At 43.1% G+C, this 21,314-nt stretch overlaps 1 protein-coding gene across 4 annotated transcripts in view; it reads right to left on the reverse strand.

The window, feature by feature from the left end:
• CARD14 (caspase recruitment domain family member 14) overlaps positions 1 to 21,314 on the reverse strand; it is a 164,867-nt gene that overhangs the window by 38,164 nt on the left and 105,389 nt on the right. For 3 of the 4 annotated variants that reach the window (XM_040331228.1, XM_040331229.1, XM_040331231.1), the window contains exons 12-16: positions 19,541 to 19,620; positions 15,148 to 15,235; positions 8,517 to 8,703; positions 3,843 to 3,969; positions 1,654 to 1,891 (exon numbers count right to left, since the gene is read on the reverse strand). In XM_040331228.1, the coding sequence (XP_040187162.1) occupies positions 1,654 to 1,891; positions 3,843 to 3,969; positions 8,517 to 8,703; positions 15,148 to 15,235; positions 19,541 to 19,620 (720 nt within the window). The remainder of the gene's footprint in view (positions 1 to 1,653; positions 1,892 to 3,842; positions 3,970 to 8,516; positions 8,704 to 15,147; positions 15,236 to 19,540; positions 19,621 to 21,314) is intronic. The other variant, XM_040331230.1, reaches the window with a different exon arrangement.

Genomic DNA, 21,314 nt, shown 5'->3' on the forward strand with positions numbered 1-21,314 from the left:
CCACATATATGTGTATGCCCAGCGGGAATTAGTTAATCAACTGTAGTATAAGGAAAGATTTATTTTATTGACAGATAAGAATCACAAATACTTTAAAGCGGGGTTTCACCCGCGATTTTCTTTTTTAAGTCAGCAGCTACAAACACTGTAGCTGACTTTTAATAAGGACACTTACCTGTCCTAGGTGCCTGCAATGTCGGCCGCCCGATGCCGCCACCCTCACTAAGGGAAACAGGCAGTGGAGCCTTGCGGCTTCACTGCCCGTTTCCTACTGCGAATGGGCGGCTGCTTTCTGGGAAACACACAGTTCCCAGAAGGCAGCGTGCACCATTCCCCAGAAGACAACGCGAGGGGGACGAGGAAGAAGACCTGCCGCGGAGTAGGAAGAGGCAGATTAGAAAGATCCGCATAGCAACCGCTATTTCTGGTAAGTAAAACATTATTTTTTCTATTTTTTTGCAGGATTTTGGTATATTTTAATTTTTTAGGGCGGACCTCCACTGTAACAGCAAAACCAATTCACACAGGGCCCATTCCCACGTGTTCATTTTAAAGGATAACTAAACCTTCATTAAAAAAAATCAAATAACAAACATGTCATACTTAACTCCTCTGTGCAGTTGGTTTTGTACAGAGTGACCCCAATCCTCCTCTTCTGGGGTCCCTCAGCGGCGCTCCTGGCTCCTCCTCTTTTCAAGTGCCCCATTGGAGAGCGTGTGGGTGCGCTCCCGTGTCCTGCCACTGCGTCTATTGACACAGACAGCAGGACCCGGCCCGCCCCCCGCATCATTGGATTTGATTGACAGCAGTGGGAGCCAAAGGTTCCTGCTGCTATTAATCTATCCAATGAGGACTCGAGACACGGTCTGAAGCTGTTTTGCTCATTCCCATTGCGGGAAAGACCGGGCTCAGGCAAGTAAAACGTGGGCTCTGGGGGGCTGCTGCACTAAAGAAGGTTTAGAATGTATTAAGGTGAAAAACATTGAGGGTTTACAACCCCTTTGATGAAGCAAGATGCATGCAATTTGCTACATTGAAATGCATTAGAAGTAGAAATCCCATTCTTTCCTATGTTGTTGGTTCATATCTACACTAAATTGTCAAAAGTATTGGGACACCTGCCTTTACATGCACATGAACTTTAATGACCTCCCAGTCTTAGTCCATAGGGTTAAATACTGAGTTGCCCACCCTTTGCAGCTATAACAGTATCAACTCTTCAGGGAAGGTTGTCCACAAGTTTTAGGAGTTTGTCTATGGGAATGTTTGACTATTTTTCCAGAAGTACATTTGTAGGGTCAGACACTGATGCTGGACATGAAGGCCTGTCTCGCAGTCTCCAATCTAATTCATGCAAAAGGGGTTGAGGTCAGGACTCTATGCAGGCCAAGTTCCTCCACCCTAAACTGGCTTTTTCATGTCTTTATGGGCCCAATACTTTTTACAATATAGTGTATGTGCTGCATTAGTGCATGAGTGAAAAGAAAGTGAAATTATATGGGCGCATTCACACCGGGATATGTGCTCTACCATGCACACTGCATGCATTTGAAATAGTGTAAATCTTTGTTATTTTATTTAGTACATATTAAAAAAGGTCCAAACAAAAATGTAAATGTTTTACAATCTTTGGACAGTGCTAAAAATACTTACTGTTTGTAATTGGGAATGATTCCTGAGTCTCCATCTTTTAGAGTATATGCATTGACCCTGTGAGCAAACCACTGGCAACGGTTTTTGTACATCGTATCTGTGATATGTAAGATCTCACCACATGATACTTTTAGGCCACCTTCAACACGTGAAGACATTGACTGGTTCACACGAACATAGAAGGAGTCTCCTGAGGTGGCCAAGCCATTTTCTATGTCATGCAACAACTTCCGATAATCTAAAATCAGAATGTTACCAGAAAAAGAAATATAATTTATCTTAAGAATTGGGAATCATATATTACATATCTAGCACCCTGGTGTTTAGGCAGGGTTGCTAACCAATGTAATTAGCCAGGTAGTAATTGTCCTGGCTAATTTTTAGGAGATCCACTGATTTACCCCTAATTCTGGAATTGCTGCACTTCTCTCTTCTGTCACTAGGTGGCATTGTAGCTGGTGACATTAGATAGACGAGGGCATAGCAAGGGCAGATTATGAATAGATAGGGTGTCTCAGCCAATAGGTTTTCTTTAAGCCCATTGGCCTGCTGGGAGAGCCTATTTATTTGGCTGCCTGTTCACACTGCCCAGTCAGAAAACTAGGAGATAAATGTGTTCCCAGGTTTTCTGTTTTGGCGGGTTTTGCTGAGTCTGGCCCACTGGTTTTGTGTGATATAAAACGAACAGAGGGTCTGAACCAGGGGAAGAGAAAGCCTAAAAAAGAGGAAAAGAATATGGTCTGGTCCACACCTATGCATGTTTTAGTGCATGTTTCAGTTTTTGCAGAAATACACCACAGTCCATTTAACATGGTTTCCTATGGGTCACATTCACATCTGTGCATTTTATGAAAAGGGCCAGGGACGTTTTTCTGGTTTTTGGTTCCATAGACTTCAATGGATGAAAATTGTGTATTGAAAAATGCTAAATACACCTGGAATATGCAAACTGCAACCTGAACCAGGCCTTAATCTAAGCAGATATGCTTTGGCAGCCACACGCCTGTAGTTGAGAACTAGGGATATTAGGCACTGTCTGCACTTTATTCCAAACTGTTACCTGTGACTGTCATCGTGTTAATTTATCTTTCAGTAAAGCTTTTTAAAACTACCGTATTTTCTGGCGTATAAGACGACCTTTTGGGCTTAAAAACTTGCCTCAAAACCCGGGGGTCGTCTTATACGCCGGTACCAGACCTCGGGCATCCATTATTCAAAAGCCACGCCTCCTCCTTGTGGTGTCCTGTGATAGGCGGAAAACTTGGTTTCCCAGCAGAGCCTCTTTTCGGTGTTCCGCCTGTCACAGATGTCTTTTCATCCTCGGCTTCGGACGAGAGGACCTCTGTGATCGGCGGAACACAGGTGCCTATCACGGAACAGCATGAGGAGGAGGCGCGGCTTTTAAATAATGGACGCCCCCAATACAGGACTAAAGGTATGGCACAGTGAGGCAATTTGACTGCACAGTGAGGCAATTTGACTGCACAGTGAGGCAATTTGACTGCACAGTGAGGCATGGGGTGGCACAGTGAGGCGTGGGGTGGCACAGTGAGGCATGTTGATGGTACAATGAGGCATGTTGATGGTATAGTAAGGCATGTAATGGGCCAAGTGAGGCATGTTGATGGCACAGTGAGGCATGTAATGGTACAGTGAGGCATGTAATGGGTACAGTGAGATTTGAAAAAGCTGAATAAAGCATGTTCCTGTCAGCGGTTGTTCTGGCTACCCCTCAGCTTCCAGACAGACTAGTAGGAAGGGGGTCGTCTTATATGGCGAGTATATCCCAAAACCCAAATTTTAGCTGGAAAATTAGGGGGTCGTCTTATAAGCCCAGTCGTCTTATACACCGGCAAATACGGTATGTCTTTGCTTGGTATGAAGTTACTAAAGGGGTGCAATGTAAGTAACCTGCACATATAGCCTACAGCTTGGGTCACTAAACACATTCTGGTAAGGATGACTACATACCCCAGTTATTACAGTGTGAAGATACAGTGATTACCAAGGGTAACAAAGGGTTCTTTAGCGGCCTGTCGTTAAGCATGTACATGTAACAGGTGTGATAGCCTATTGTAGCGGGGGAGATGTTGTCGCCACTCCTTTGGCAGCAATCCATCTTTGGTTCTTCCTACTTAAACTATAAATATGTAACTATCTTGTCTAGTTATCTATTGGGTATTCCTTACCTTCCATGTTGGATCGTACTGATAGACAGCAGAAGCCATTAACTCTATTAAGGGTGCAATGAGCATCCTCAAATGTCACTCCACCTAGGTTCACCTTGTAGGCAGGGTTTATAACATCAAAATCTACCTGCAGAAACATAACAAACATTGATCAAGACAACACTAAAACCCATTAAATAATGTATTCCCCTATATAAGAGAAAACAATACACCTGCATTCAGATCTGTAAGAAAAAAAAAAAGAAGGGAACCCTAAGTAGGATCCCCCATCAACACAAAAATACACAATGGCGTCATTTTACAAAAACATAACACATTCAGTATTTTCTTTTCCATTTTCTTTTTTTTATAAGCTGGCATTGTGCCTTTGAATGTGCTACAAAAAATGAGATCACTTCAGGAGAGTTAATTTCCTAGAACAGCCCCTCCCTCCTTATACCTTAAAGGTAGCTCCTTTTTGGTAGTGTCACTATCTACATAACTTTTTACATTGCAACTAGAGAAAGAGTTAGGCCCCTTTTACACTTATATGACTTGTCCCGCGATTTGTGATGGCAAAGTAGCACAACAAGTCGTTTCCCATAATTTCCAATGACAACCATTAATATTAGTATGACTTCAAGTCGTTCCGACTTCAAAGTAGTCCCTGCACTACTTTGGTTTGATTTTGATGCCACTTACACAGGCATTCCCTGAAATCGCAGCCGCTAGATCGCGGTAAAATCATGCCGACTTTGAAGTCACCGTAGTGTGAAAGGGGCCTAAAAGGGAATGCTATAGAGCAGCCTTTCTCAACTTTTATTTTATTTTTAACTTGGAGGAACCCCTGAAATATCTTTCTAGACTCAGGGAGGAATACCTACCAATAATTGCTGTAACGACAGCTCACAGTACATTAGTGATTGTAACTGGGAACAGTGCTCCTTACATTTATGGTTATTGGAAATAACACCCCCCACCCCCCCTAAAAATACAGTTGTGCTCAAATGTTTACATACCCTGGCAGAATTCATGATTCCTTGGCTAATTTCTGAGAATATGAATGATAACACAAAAACATTTTTCACTAATGGTTAGTGTTTGTAAAGCTAATCTCGATTTATTATCAATCAACTGTGTAAATTATCAATTTACTCTTTTTAAGTCATAATCACAACAGAAACTACCCAAATGACCCTGATCAAAAGTTTACATACCCTGGTGATTTTGGCCTGATAACACGCACACAAGTTGACACAAAGGGGTTTGAATGGCTATCAAAAGTTAACCATCCTCACCTGTGATCTGTTCTCTTGTAATTAGTGTGTGTGTGTGTGTGTGTGTGTGTGTGTGTGTGTATAAAAGGTCAATGACTTTGTGGACTCCTGACAGACCCTTGCATCTTTCATCCAGTGCTGCACTGATGTTTCTGGATTCTGAGTCATGGGAAAGCAAAAGAATTGTCAAAGGATCTGCGGGAAAAGGTAGTTGAACTGTATAAAACAGGAAAGGGATATAAAAAGATATCCAAGGAATTGAGAATGCCAATCAGCAGTGTTCAAACACTAATCAAGAAGTGGAAAATTAGGGGTTCTGTTGAAACCAAACCACGGTCAGGTAGACCAACTAAAATTTCAGCCACAACTGCCAGGAAAATTTTTGGGATGCAAAGAAAAACCCACAAATAACTTCAGGTGAAATACAGGACTCTCTGAAAATATGTGGTGTGGCTGTTTCAAAATGCACAATAAGGAGGCAGTTGAAGAAAGATGGGCTGCATGGTGGAATCCCCAGAAGAAAGCCATTACTACACAAATGTCACAAAGTATCCCACTTGCAATATGCCAAACAGCACAGAGACAAGCCTCAAATTTTCTGGCACAAAGTCATTTGGAGTGATGAGACCAAAATGTAGCTTTTTGGCCACAACCATAAACACTAGACATGTGCACACTAAAATATTTTGTTTCGGAATTTCGTTTTCGTACGAAAAGTACATTTATTTAGTTACTCCCGAAATTTGTTTTTATTTATTTAGTTCCGTTTAAAAAATGCATTAGTCCAAAAATCTGAATTAATTAAGGTCGAATCTGTCATTGGAGGCTTTTGGTGTCTGTCGAATGTTCTAAACTGTACGACACCGCAATCGTACATTTCCGGTCGAATGTTCCGCCTACAAGCTATAGAAGAATTCTAATGTTGTATGACACTAGTAATAATATTTATAAATTATTATTACTAGTCAACTAACATTCAAATTCTTCTATAGCCTATGGAGCCGAGCATTTGACCGGAAATGTAAATGATTTGACGTTTGTATGTTTTTCGCTGCTTTGATGAATCTTCGTCGTTCATGTCGAATGGTCTACCCAACACTGTCTCTATAATGTCAAATCTTTTCTCTCTATGTACTGTAGAATAATCTTGGACTAATAGAGTTAGGGTAGGCACATTCGACCGCAGGTTTGATTGACCCAGATCGCTTCATGTCGAGTCTCCTATCTATATCGAACTGTTGTCGCAACGAAAATGAAAATAAAGCATTTTTCTATGTCGGATCTTTTGGATTCTGCGCGTTTGTTTTCGTCTGTTAAAACTAGGGTTGTCCTAGACCGAGTACAAGTACCGATACTTTTTTTCAAGTACTCGCCGATACTGATTACCGATACTTTTTTTAATGTCATGTGACAGCTTCTGGACTAAACTGTTGATTGTTTAAAAAGTTAATAGCTTCCATGGCAGCACACTGGTTGGAATATAATCAATGCTAAAAAATCAAACAAAAGGACTGAAACAATCACCTGTTCACTGTTGCACTAAAAAACTGAAAAACTGACTTCTAGACTGGTGCACCAAAAGAGACAGAAAACCATGGATTGACTTCTTCACAATCAAGGGTCTGCCATGGGAAGACACTCTTATCAAAACACCAAAATCTCAAACCATCCACCACAATTACCATTGCCAAAACCCACTTCAAAAGAACCATTTTTACCTCCAACTCCTATTTCAATTATCCTGATGGTGGGATTTCCACTCCTACCTCACAGCCTGACTGATCCCCAATTATGTAAGCTAATCAAGAAAGGTCAATTCCATCTAATTAAATTCAGCCATCAGAACAGCGACATTTTGGGTGTAAAGCAACTAGACAGTATAATATGGTTCAGAACAATCTGTCTGTGTCTAAGTCCTACGATGGAAAGTGTAGGTTCAGGACAGCACTATACAAGGAAGTTCACCTTCAGGTAACATCAAATGCATGCTACGTCCAGGATAGTGAGATCACTGTCAGTAAAACTCCTGCCAACGGCACTGCCCGATACGATACCTGGGAGAGAGAGGCAGCGTGTAATGCCTGTGTCCCTGTATAATGCTCAGACGGCAGCCATCCAGTGTACAAAAGCCGTGCCTTCTCCTCCTCGTCTGTGATAGGGGAACTCAGTTTCCCAGCAGTGAGTTAGTGTTCCGCCTATCACGGACATCCTTTCATCCTCATCCATGGGATGAGGGTGAGAGGGTGTCCGTGATAGGCAGAACACTGACTCACTTGCTGGGAGTGTTCCCCTATCACAGACGAGGAGGAGGCGCGGCTTTTATACACTGGATGGCTGCCGTCTGACCATTATACATGGACACAGGCATTACACGCTGCCTCTCTCTCTCCCAAGTATCGGATCAGGCATCGGGAGGATTTGCGCGAGTACAAGTACTCACGCAAATGCTCTGTATCGGTCCCGATACCGATACTAGTATCGGTATCGGGACAACCCTAGTTAAAACGATAACGAAAATACCCGAAATTCGGACGAAAACAAATGCACATGTCTAATAAACACTACATGTGCAGAGGAGTCAACGAGGCCTATGATGAAAGGTACACCATTCCTACTGTGAAACACGGCGGTGGATCGCTGATGTTTTGGGGATGTGTGAGCTACAGTCACAGAAAATTTGGACAAAATTGATGGCTAGATGAATGCAGTATGTTATCAAAAAATACTGGAGGAACATTCATCAGCCAGGAAGCTGCACATGGTACGTACTTGGACATTCCTACATGACAATGATCCAAAACACAAGGCCAAGTCGACCTGTCATTGGCTACAGCAGAATAAAGTGAAGGTTCTGGAATGGCCATCTCAGTCTCCTGACCTCAATATCATTGAGCGACTCTGGGGAGATCTCAAACGTGCAGTTCATGCAAGACAGCCCAAGAATTTACAGGAACTGGAGGCTTTTTTTTAAAGAGGAATGGGCAGCTTTACCAACTGAGAAAATAAAGAGCCTCATCCACAAATACCACAAAAGACTTCAAGCTGTCATTGATGTTAAAGAGGGCAATACACAGTATTAAGAACTCAGGTATGATCAGGGTCATTTGGGTCGTTTCTGTTGTGATTATGATTTAAAAAGAGTAAACACAGTTGATTGATAATAAATGGCTTCAGCCAAATGCCAACCATGAGGGAAAGAAAAGTTTTTGTGTTATCATTCATATTCACTGAAAAATGGCCAAGAAATCATAAATTCTGCCAGGGTATGTAAACTTATGAGCACAACTGTAGGTATTAGTGGTTACTTATCTGAGAGGGAGGAATTGCCTATTTCCCAAAGAACCCTTGGCAACCTTTGGAGTAAGTACAATGATTGTTGTAGCTTCATGGAGAGAGATACATAGTGACTAAAACTTACCAAAAGGATCTGGTACCCGGGCATTAAGGACATTTCGTCAGCTGCCAACCCTGGGGTCACCTGGTGAATGAAGATTCCAGTTTTGTTACCTCCAATTATGCTTATTTGTTTTAGTAGGTCATCCCCCTGAAATGCCATTATTGTAACCCGGCTGGTTATCCTCCGAGCAGGACGTCTTCTCACAGGGCTGCAAGAAAAGCAATAAATCATTCTAATGCCGTGTACAGACGATCGGATATTCCGACAACAAAACCGTGGATTTTTTTCCGACGGATGTTGGCTCAAACTTGTCTTGCATACACACGGTCACACAAATGTTGTCGGAAATTCCGAACGTCAAGAACGTGGTGACGTACAAGACGTATGACGAGCCGAGAAAAATTAAGTTCAATTTGTGCGTCGGAATTGTGTACACACGATCGGAATTTCCAACAACAAAATTTGTTGTTGGAAAATTTGAGAACCAGCTCTCAAATTTTTGTTGTCGGAAGCTCCCATCGAACATTTGTTGTCGGAACTTCAGATTGTGTGTACGCGGCATTACAGTGGGTATAGAAAAGAATCACTCCCCTTTAAAATAATAACATTTTGTTGCTTTGCAGGCTAAAGTGAACACTAACACAGTTTTTGTTTTACCCAGCTGTATTTACTTAGTGCAGCTTATAGCATCCAATGAAAAAGATATAACACCAATATTTCAGACATTTAAAAAAAAAAACAGAATCCCTGAGTTTGAAAAGGAACACCCCCTTGTGTCAGCATTTTGTTGAACCACCTTTTGCTTTAATTACAGCATTTAGTATGTTAGGATTTGTCTCTACTAACTTTGCACATCAAGGGGCAGATCCACAAAAGAATTACGCCGGCGTATCTATTGATACGCCGGCGTAATTTAAAATTTCCCGTGTCGTATCTTTGTTTTGTTTCCACAAAACAAGATACGACGGCATCTCGGGTCGATCCGACAGGCGTACGTCTTAGTACGCCGTCAGATCTAAGCTGCATTATTTCGGCGGCCGCTAGGTGGCGTTTTCGTCGAAATCCGCGGCGAGTATGCAAATTAGCTAGTTACGGCGATCCACGAACGTACGTCCGCCCGGCGCATTTTTTTACGTCGTTTGCGTTCGGCTTTTTCCGGCGTATAGTTAAAGCTGCCGTTATGAGGCGTACTCAATGTTAAGTATGGCCGTCCTTCCTGCGTAGAAATTTAAAAATGTTACGTTGTTTGCGTAAGTCGTTCGCGAATAGGGATTTGCGTAGAATGACATCACCGTCGGAAGCATTGGCTTGTTCCGGGTTAATTTTGAGCATGCGCACTGGGATACCCCCACGGACGGCGCATGCGCAGTTAAAAAAAAACGATGTTTACGTCGGGTCACAACATATTTACATAAAACACACCCCCATCACAGAGATTTAAATGGCGCGCCATTACGCCACCAAAGATACACTACGCCGCCGTAACTTACGGCGCAAATTCTTAGAGGATTCGAAAAAAAATATTAAGTTACGGCGGCGTAGTGTATCTTAGATAGGTACGTGGATCTGCCCCCTAGACTTTGCAATATTTGCCCACAGGTACGTGGATCTGCCCCCTAGACTTTGCAATATTTGCCCACTCTTCTATGCAAAACTGCTTAAAGGGGTGGTTCACCCTAAAAACTACTTTTTCTTATTCCACTGCCCCCCCACATTACAATCCGATTAAGGCTCTTATTATTTTTTTCATGCTGTACATACCTTAGTACAGCATATTCACCCGTGCATCCGGGATGCGAGTCCCGCGGGAGTGGGCATTTCTCACATGCTGGTGATTGATGTTTTGCCCAAAAACGAGCTCCCCCCGTCGCGTAAGCCGCGTCACGATTGGCGAAAGGAGCCGAACGGCGATGCGCATGCGCAGTATAGCGCCGACTCGCCGTTCGGCTCCTTTCGCCAACCGTGACGCGGCTTACGCGACGGGGGGAGCTCGTTTTTGGGCAAAACTTCAATCACCAGCATGTGAGGAACGCCCACTCCCGCGGGACTCGCAACCTGGATGCACGGGTGAATATGCTGTACTAAGGTATGTACAGCATGAAAAAAATAATAAGAGCCTTAATCGGATTGTAATGTGGGAGGGGGGGGGGGCAGTGGAATAAGAAAAAGTAGTTTTTAGGGTGAACCACCCCTTTAAGCAGTTAAAGTGATTGTAAAGAGTTGATAAAAAAAAAAAAACATGTTATACTTGCCTCCTCTGTGCAGTTGGTTTTGCACAGAGCAGCCCAGATTGTCCTCTTTGCGGGTCCCTATTTGCTGTTCCTAGCCCCTCCCTTTTTTGAGTGCCCCTCAGCCAGCAGCTTGCTACAGGGGGCACCTAAGCTGACTCAAAGCTCCTTGTATCCATTCAGACACAAAGCCACGACCTGGCCCCACTCCCTCTCTTCCCTGATTGGATGACTGAATTTGATTGACATCTGCGGGAGCCAATGGCGCTGCTTGTCTGTCTCAGCAGGAGGCGTGTCCTGGGTGGCTGAGGGGATTGTGGACATTGCTGGAGAGAGAAGGGGCTCAGGTAGGAAATTAGGGGAGTGCTGTAGGAGCTGCTACACACAGACGTTTTTTTATCTTAATGCATAGTATGCATTAAGATAAAAAACCTTCTGCCTTTACAACTCCTTTAAATTTGATGGTGACCGTTTCAGGAATGCAGTCTTAAATTTTCAATGGGGTTTAAGTCTGGGCTCTGACTAAGCCATGCAAGGTCATTCACCTTTTTCTCCTTTAAGCACTGTGTGCTCATTTTTGTTTGGGTGCCATGGGTCACTGTCATGTTGGAAGGTAAACATTCTTCCTATTGACAATTTTCTGGCAGAGGGCAGCAAATTTTCTTCAGGGTTTTGATGGTATTTTTCCCCCATTAATGTTTCTTCTATCCTGACAAGTGCTCCAGTCCTTGCTGCAGAGAAACACCTATAACAGGATATTACCACCTCCATGCTTTACTGTAGGAATGGTGTTATTTAGATAGTGAGCTGTATTGGATTTCCGCCAGACATATTATTTGGCGTTGAGTCCAAATAATTAAATTTTTGTCTCATCTGACCATAACTCCTTTATCCATGTGGCCTTAAAATCTTCAAGGTGCATTTAAGGTGGTCAGGTCCTGATCTCCTAAGGCAATCAGATATTTTTCCCAAAGCTTGCTCAGTTGCATTCCACCGTATCCCCGCGTATTTCAAAGGGGACGGCTTATATTTAAATTAAGCGCGCCCCCGTTTCGATCGAACTGCGCATGCGCCGGGCTAAAAATAGCCCAGTGCGCATGCTCCAGTTCTCGGCGGAAAACGTCAATGACGCCGACGTGTGCGTCATTGACGTAAAGTCGTATTCAAGAACGACTTAGGAAAACGACGTACCCGACGGGAAAAGACGACGCGGACCCGACGCCATACTTAACATGGCATACGTGGGACTGGCGTAAGGTTGCCCCTCATATAGCAGGGGTAACCTTACGCTTACGCAAACGACGTAAGCGACGGTTACGCGACGCGAATTCGTTCGGGAATCGGCGTATCAGGCTCATTTGCATAAACAAATGAGACCTGAACGTAAACGCCACCTAGCGGCCGGCGGCGAATTACATTTAAGATCCGACAGTGTAAGTGACTTACACATGTCGGATCTTCAGCGTATCTATGCGAAAATGATTCTAGGAATCACTCGCATAGATACGCGGGTCAAAAAAGAGAGATACGACGGAGTTTCCTGAGATACTCCGTCGTAACTCTACTCAGAATATGGCCCAGGGTAATTATGATTTTACTCTGACGTGAGCATATTTACCTACAGGGAAATCAATTCCCTCCATTTTCCTCCTGCAGCCATTGAAAGCCTATTTCTCCTCCTCTCCATTCATCAGAAAATGGAGGGGATCAGTTTCTCTATATGCTGCCCCAGCTCCCCCTCCTACCCAGATTTCTCTTTCTGCTGCCCCCAGGTCCCAATGTGGTTCCCTGGTCCCATAAATCGCCCTGTGGCTCTGCCAGCTTCCCCCTCCCCTCTCTCGCTGGCTGCTGCGGGGGATGTGTCAGGATAGAGAGCAGGGAAGGGATCTATTATTTATGTCCTTAACTGGTCCTTTTCTGAATGGAGTCAGTGATCGGTTCCAATCGCTTTTGTGTCCATGTATAACTAAAGCATAGCAAACTATACATAGCACCCAGGAGTTGGGAAACTTAAGTGGATATCAAGCCAGGGACCCAGCCAGCCATGGTGATGCTTGCAGAGCAACCTTGTGTGTCAAGCCATAACAGAGCAGGATAGCGGGGGGTGAAGCTTGAGAGATATCTTGAGAGCCAAGCTAGGGACCCAGCAGAGAAGCGGGAGTTATGCTTGAGGAAGATACTACCGTGATAATTCAAGGAGCTCAAGGGATTTAGTGACAGTGAATCAGCGGGTCTAGTGAGAGACTGGGAGGTCAGTGGGCTGAAGAAGTACAAGGAGTGATTTTAGTGGAATAGAAAGGAACTGTTAAGCTTTGTGTTAGGAACTGTTAAAGACTGTTGCCATAAGAGACAACTATGTGGCGTCTTGCTGGATGCCTTTCCCTGCATGCCTGTCCTAAAAAATAAACTCTATTTTGCATTTAAGAAGTGTCTGTGCCCAATAACTTTAATCATCTTGCACCCACTATGCCTCACAACCCACTATATACAGAAGGATGTCGGCTATCTCTGGTCCTGGAGGGTCTCATTGGACCGAAGGAGGCCTACATGTGTTTACTATGCTTCAGGTTGTGAATGAATGGGAAGCTCTGTGCAGAACTATTCCTATCATTCATTCTGTGCAGCTGAAGCTGCAGAGATGGAGATAGAGTGATGTGTCCTCAATCTCCTTTCTCTCTCTCAAAGGTGAAATATCAGAGATCTGTTTAGACCCCTGGCATTTCACCAAAGCCCCCCTACAGGGTTTCTAAAAAAAATCATTAAAAATAATAAGAAAAATGTAATTGTAAATAATTATATAAAATATAATGGCAAAAAATAATAAAAAAAAGTGGCAGAACTACCAGTATCGCTAATGTTGCCCCTTCAAATGGGCCCCCGGTGTTCCGCCACTGGACTCAGAGGCAAGGGCCCTCTGCTCTAAACTAAACTGAGTTGTGCACTTCTCACTGTTGCCAGTAGGTGTCACTGGTGCCACAGGCCAGTATGAGAATTACAGCAAGGTTGAGCTATGTAATGATTATTCTTTTGCCAGAACAGCCCAGTTGGAGGTTCCTGGTCTTATGATTATTATTTTTCCAGAACAGCCCAGTAGGAGGTTCCTGGCTGCTGTGCATTCTGGGAAGGGGGTGTTTATTGGACAGAGCCATGTGCTCTCTCTCTCTTACCTCTGGGCCCTCCATCGAGGATGTGCTGCTGTAAGCTCTGCAAATAGGCCCAGAAATCTGTCTGGGGCCTACAAATCCTACGGTGGTCCTTAGGTTGTCTTGCCTGTGTGAAAGAAGCAGAGCCAAGCTGAGGAGACCCTTGCTGGAGAGAGCCAGGATGAAGTCTGGTCTCTCAGGAGGGCCTGGTAACTCGTTTGGAGGACACACCTATACCTAAACTACACTTACAGTGTTACCGGATGGCTTAAAGTGATACCATAGGCTCGGTTAAAAAAATTTATAAATAACAAACATGTCATACTTACCTCCACTGTGCAGTTAACTTTGCACAGAGTGGCCCCTAAGCGCCAGAAATCTTGGCTTCTCCCGCATCAGATAACCCCCTCTGGGAAGCACTCTCCTAAGGGGGTTACCTTGCGGTTGTGCTCCCGAGTCCAGCATTCAGCGTCAATAGCCACCAAATGCAGGACTTGGCCCCGCCCCCTGGAGCCTGCATCATTGGATTTGATTGACAGCAGTGGGAGCCAATGGCTGTGCTGCTATCAGTCTATCCAATGAAGAGTTGGGAACCCCGGGCAAAGATCCAGTACGTTCTGGACACAGGACTTTCAAGGGCTCAGGTAAGTAAAATGAGGGGCTGGGGGGGGGGGCTGGTAATTGTCAGATGTTTTCCACCTTAATGCATAAGATGCATTAAGGTGGAAAAACAGGAGGGTTTACAACCCCTTTAAAGGTTCTGACAATGTAAAGCTGAATTCTATTCTACAATCTAAACCATGGTACCTAGCTCCTGGCTGCTAAGTCTGTGAGAGAGACTTGTTCAGGAGTTCTACTGGCTGCTAATTCTGAGAGAGAGGCTTGTCCAGAAATTCTACCAGCTGCTAGGTCTAAGTGAGAGGTCTATCCAACATCTGCTAAAAGAGAAAGCTGTTCTACCTTTGGATTCAAGTAGTCTGTAAGTGATCTGCAAATGGTATCTAAAACCTCCCCTAACCCTCTTCCCAGTCACTACTTTCAAGTTCCTCATTAAAGCATTGAAAAATACCTAAAGTGACTGGCGCCCAAATTCTGTTCTAACTTTTCATTATAGCCATGGACTCAGCCCTGGTGTGAATGTCAGCTTGCTCCCTGCCTCTGGAGGTACCTTCTTGCCCCCAGTAGACCCAGGGGGGTGCTACACATGTAACGTCAGTTAGCACAGGTTATTGAGACACAACTGTGTAAAGCCAGTCTAAGGTTTTTCTTTAGCGTGCTTACCTTGAAAAACAAGGGAGTTCACATGTTCTGTCACTAATTTCCATGTGTGAACACATCGGCAGACCTGGAACACAAGTAATAGCCGCCACTGAAACAATTTATAAAATATAGGAGGGGTAGTTACTGAACTAAAAATTTGGAGGGTAAACAGTTTAAAATTGGTGCGCTTGCATATAGTATATAGAGCCAAATGAATACATCCTTCCAGTACTTCTTATAACCTTAACTTTGTTTTTTAATGTCCTTTTCTTTAGAAAGCAACCAGAGCCTGAGTAGAAAAGCTGATGCTCACTATAACAGCAATAATTTTATCTGTCACGAAGGCATTTCATTCACAAATCTTGTTTTACACTTGTTTACTATTGTGATGCTGTGATTGGTCACAGCTATCATATGGTACAGGAGGTACTTCTGTGATTGTTCCTGTACACCATGTGATTACTGTGACCAATCACAACATCAAAATAGTAAAAAATAAGTCATAAATGGCTGCCATTCATGAAAGTTATTTACTTGGTGAGCATGTGAGCACTGTAATTGGTCACAGTGAACACATAATACCTGGGAGGGTCAAAGTGTCCCAGTAACCATTTCTTAGTTTTGTTGTGTCAAGTGGACACAGTGGTCGGAGATCGCACCACTGCACGCACCAGGGTGCGCATGCCTGGAAGGACGTCATATGATGTCCACCTAGGATAGGAAAACTCCCACCCAGCACTCATTTTACTATATGCTGGGCAGAAAGTAGTTAACAGCAGTGAATTGAAAGTACTGAGAGCTGATCACAGATTAGAGCAAGAAATGGATGTTCTGTAATGTCATCCCACTCACCATCCATGAAATCTTTTATGGCCTCAGGCTCCTGGCAAAGTTTGAAGAGCCCAGAAATCAATGGGAGGGGGGGGGGCATGGCTATATAGTCACCAGATCACTTTTACATAAAGGCCAGCAACTCAAAACAGAAACAAGTAAAATTCAGTGTAGCACAGCAAAAAATATTATAACCATGTGATGTGATCACATACAAAACAGTGTGTAATGTGATAAAGGTAATATACAAAAATTTGTATCAAAATAAACAGGCGTTAAAAAACATAGAAGGTTCCATGGAGTATAGCGTACATGTGTCAGGTCAGCCTTACATGTTTCATCCGACAGGATTTCTTAAGAGGCGCCTCTGAAGAAATCCTGTCGGATGAAACATGTAAGGCTGACCTGACACATGTACGCTATACTCCATGGAACCTTCTATGTTTTTTAACGCCTGTTTACCCGATATGTTTGTAAGTACATTACAATAAATTGCTTGTTGCTTTCACATACGGGCTTCACTATTGTGTTTCCTCTCTGCATTTCTTGGTTTCCCTTTTTGCTGATGAACGCAATATATACCTTTGGATCCTTTTGAGTTGTGGATGTCTTCCTACCCTTGATGTAGTTTGATGTGGTTTGTGGATTTTTACTTTCCGAGAGGAAGTGCGACTGCCATTATCTAATTCTACATGCCTATAATGATGTTGTGCTAGCAGCTTTCTTCTTCATATTTAAGTTAGCGCAGATATTTTTACGTTTTTATCAAAATATATATGAAGTCCTCTGTGAATCAATAGTATTGTCCTTCAATACACCCTGTGCCTGATCGTTAAAGGTGTTGTAAAGGTAAAAAATGTTTTCCCTAAATGTGGAGAAAGCCTCTTGAGGGGGGAGGGGGCGAGCGGGAGTGTCAGGACGCCCACTAACACACAGCTCCTTTCTCTATTTGCAAAGTAGAGAGTGTCCTGACCCTCCTGCTCGCCCCCTCCCCCCTCAATAGGCTTTCTCCACACAGGGAGAAAGCCTTGCATTACTGTGTGTAGTTACAGACAGAAGAACAGGAAGTGAGGATTTCTCAGAAGAAATAAGGACATTTAAAAGCAAAATCGAAGGATGAGGTAAGTGAAGTAGGACTGCACTAAGGTAAAGGAAGCTATTTAGGGCAACAAAAAAATTCCTTTACAACCCCTTTAAGCACTGTGATTATTCACCATCAAGCAAATTGCCTGCTCACCTCCGTGTAAGTAAAAAACAGCTTGTCTCCTCACAGCCCATGTAAATGGCTCCACTCCTTCTCCCCTTCTCAATGAAATATAGGCTCCAGTCCTCACAGGTATCCTCAGATTATGTATAAATCAAAGCAGAAAGGACAGACATAGTACAGCCATGGCCAAAAGTTTTGAGAATGACACAAATACTAATTTTCACAAAGTCTGCTGCCTCAGTTTTTGAGATGGGAAATTGCATATACTCCAGAATGTTATGAAGAGAGATCAGACGAATTGCAATTAATTGCAAAGTTCCTCTTTGCCATGAAAATTAACTTAATCCCATAAAACAATTCCACTGCATTTGTGAGGAAGGCTTCAGGGTGCCCAAGAAAGTCCAGCAAGCGCCAGGACCGTCTCCTAAAGAGGAACTGAAACAAAGATCTAAAAGCAGTTTAGCAGCAAACTTTGTGAAAACTAATATTTGTGTCATTCTCAAAACTTTTGGCCACAACTGTATATTTCTGTAAACAATGTTTATTTCAACCCTGCTTAAAATGTTACACTTACAAGAGATAAAATGTAAAAACACATATAAATGTATCATCTGGCTCACCACCTCACTTGGTGTGATTCCGGTAAGACGTCACACAGCTCTACTCCTCCCCTAGACGCGTGTCGCCACGTGATAGGGCTTCTTTAGTAGGTGGTGACACGCATCTAGGGGAGAAGTAGAGCTATGTGATGTCTGACCAGAGTCGCACTGAGTGAGGTGGTGAGCCAGATGATACATTAATACGTGTTTTTACATTTTATCTCTCGTAAGTGTAAAATTTTAAGAGGGGTTGAAATAAACATTGTATATGGAAATACACTATGTCTGTCCTTTCTGCTTTGAATTATACATAATCTATGGACAAAAGCCTATGTTTCATTAACCACTAGCCGACCAGCCGCCGCAGTTATACGGCGGCAGGTCGGCTCGGCTGCGCGAGATCACGTAGCTATACGCGCGCACCGCTGGTCCCGTCGTGCGTGCCCGGCGGGAGCGGATCAGCGCCGGGCACCCGCGATCGCTCGTTACAGAGCGAGAACCGGGAGCTGTGTGTGTAAACACACAGCTCCCGGTCCTGTCAGGGGGAGAAATGCCTGATCGTCTGTTCATACAATGTATGAACAGCGATCTGTAATTTTCCCTAGTCAGTCCCACCCCCCTTCAGTTAGAACACACACAGGGAACATAATTAACCCCTTCCTCGCCCTCTAGTGTTAACCCCTTCCCTGCCAGTGACATTTTTATAGTAATCAATGCATTTTTATAGCACTGATCGCTATAAAAATGCCAATGGTCCCAAAAAAGTGTCCGAAGTGTCCGCCATAAGGTCGCAGTACCGATAAAAATCGCTGATCGCCGCCATTACTAGTAAAAAAAAAATATTAATAAAAATGCCATAAAACTATCCCCTATTTTGTAGACGCTATAACTTTTGCACAAACCAATCAATAAACGATTATTGCAATTTTTTACGAAAAATATGTAGAAGAATATGTATCGACCTAAACTGAGAAAAAAAAAGTTTTTTTCATATTTTTGGGGATATTTATTACAGCAAAATGTAAAAAATATTCATATTTTTTCAAAATTGTCGCTCTATTTTTGTTTATAGCGCAACAAATAAAAAAACGCAGAGGTGATCAAATACCACCAAAGGAAAGCTCTATTTGTGGGGGAAAAAAGACACCAATTTTGTTTGGGAGCTACATCGCGCGACCGGGCAATTGTCAGTTAATGCGACGCTGTACAGAATCGCAAAAAGTAGCCCGGTCATTGACCAGCAATATGGTCCGGGGCTGAAGTGGTTAAAGGAGGAGAGAAGTAGTGGAGCCATTTACCTGGGCTGTGAGGAGACAAGATGTTTTTTACTTACACGGAGGTGAGCAGGCAATTTGCCTGTGGTGTATAATCACAGTGCTCAACGATCAGGCATGGGGTGTATTGAAGGACAATACTATTGATTTACGGAGGACTTCATATATATTTTAATACAAATTTTTGTATATTACTTTTATCACATTATACACTGTTTTGTATGTAATCACATGGTTATAATATTTTTTGCTGTGCTACACTGAATTTTTTTTTATTCATAATTAAAAGTGTTGTGAAATCACTTACACAATGGTTGGCTGGTCAGCATTGCATTTTATATTTATATTTTTCATTTTATTATTATTTTTGCTGATTGTTACAACTCTACTTCAAAACAAAGATAAGCTTGATTTAACCCCTTGTGCTCTGGATGTACTAAATAAGCCCAAAGACCTCAGGTTGTTAATCACTGGTGATAAATATATCAATGTGTATTTCTTACCTTTCTTATATTCTGCATCATATTCAAAGTCAGTTTCTGCTCTCTCATCTTGGAGAATATCAGGGAGGTCTTGGGAACAGCTAATGTATGTGAAAAAAAAAAAAAAAAAAAAAACGGTTAAAGCAAACACCCTTTCTTTGAAATAAAACACAAAAAGGGACATTATCAAGCAAGTACAGTAATACCTTGGATTATGAGCATAATTTGTTCCATAAAAATGCTTGTAATCCAAAGCACTCGTTTATCAAAGCGAGTTTCCCAATGAGGGAAACACCCCTCTGATTGGCTGCTGGAGAAAGGGCGCCTCCGCCTTGACCCCTCTGGCGCCACCTGCCATCCAGAGATGGAACTACATCTCTGGAGCACAGAATGACCCACGGGACAGTTCAGGGCTGGCAACAGCCACATTTAAACAAATCAACATGGATGAGAGTAAATCACTCTCTCATCCCACTAAATTTGACATAGCACCTGTACTGAAAAGTACACAGGTGCTACACACTCCCCCCACTTGAAATGACGCTGTCCCCAGTGTCCTAAAGCATTCAATCCTGAATCCCAGCCTAAATCTGCTAATAGACAGTAATAGAGAAGGAGAAAAGAAAAGAAAATAATAAAACAAGTACATAACTTTGAGTTACAAATATTAGCTTCCTTGAATACTATAGTAAGAACTATGGCATTACACAACACTACAATAAGAAACAATAGCATATACATTCCTATCTATCTAATCTGCCCCAGTCTCCGACAGCGTTGATAGTAGGTTGGATCAGCAACCTGCAAAACAAAACAAAAACATACACACAAAATATACACTCCAATATATATATATATATACATTATTTTCTATTTTCAATCTCCAAGGTCAGAGTTGAGACTGCACACTCAGGCCCTAATGTGAAATCTCCCTTCCTCCCAGGGAGCTATACATAAGTGCTGAGCATTTCTTTTACTCTGAGCTGCAAGAAAAAAAAAACACAAAATATACATTTGAGTCCTGTAATAAAAAAAAGTTGCAGAAGACTGCCCCCTAGCGGTCAGTGCGCTGGTACTACACGGCAGTCCAACATTCATTGTAGAATGTAAAGTAGGAGAAGAGAAATGTAGAAAATTCCCTTCCCTTCTCTGAAGTCTTTCCTGATGCTGGGAAGAAACTGGCAAGGCCCCATTCTAACTGTCTGAAACCACCCCAACCCGAAGTTCTTCACATATACTAAAATGTGGATCAAAGGGCAAACAAAAACAAACTTGAATGGGGGCGAGGATCCTTGTCCAAGACTTCTTAAAAAGCAGCAGCAAGCATTGAAATACAGGCATGGGGCCTATCTGTAAAATCGTGGGTCAGGCAGTGTAACAATGTCACCTCTTGTAGTTGTGGAAGTCACTGAGAAAACCTAGTCGTCTCTCCCAGGGCATTTCAAGACCACTCGGTTACGAAAGATATGACGGCCCCAGCTCCACTCCTTGAGGCAGTCTTCCAGATGCTTTCCATCACAAGCAAGAGCGTACGGCGTCTCACACTCTTTCTCTGGAACATTCAGACGTTCCCAAACAGCCTCACGGTACCATCTCTCTCTCTCAGTCAATTTGGTAAAGGAGAGGGGGTGGCACATATGGGTATTCCCATTCGTAATCGGCAGAAACTCTGCGCATCACCACGCGCTGAAACCGGGTCTCCGAGTCCCGGCAGCACAATAGTGTCTGGTGCCCGTCTGAGCGCAAACACAGTAGGGGGAATGGGGTTGGTGAGGGAAGAAGAAACCGGAACAGA

This window comes from Rana temporaria, chromosome 12, assembly GCF_905171775.1.
Source record: "Rana temporaria chromosome 12, aRanTem1.1, whole genome shotgun sequence".
NCBI lineage: Eukaryota > Metazoa > Chordata > Amphibia > Anura > Ranidae > Rana > Rana temporaria.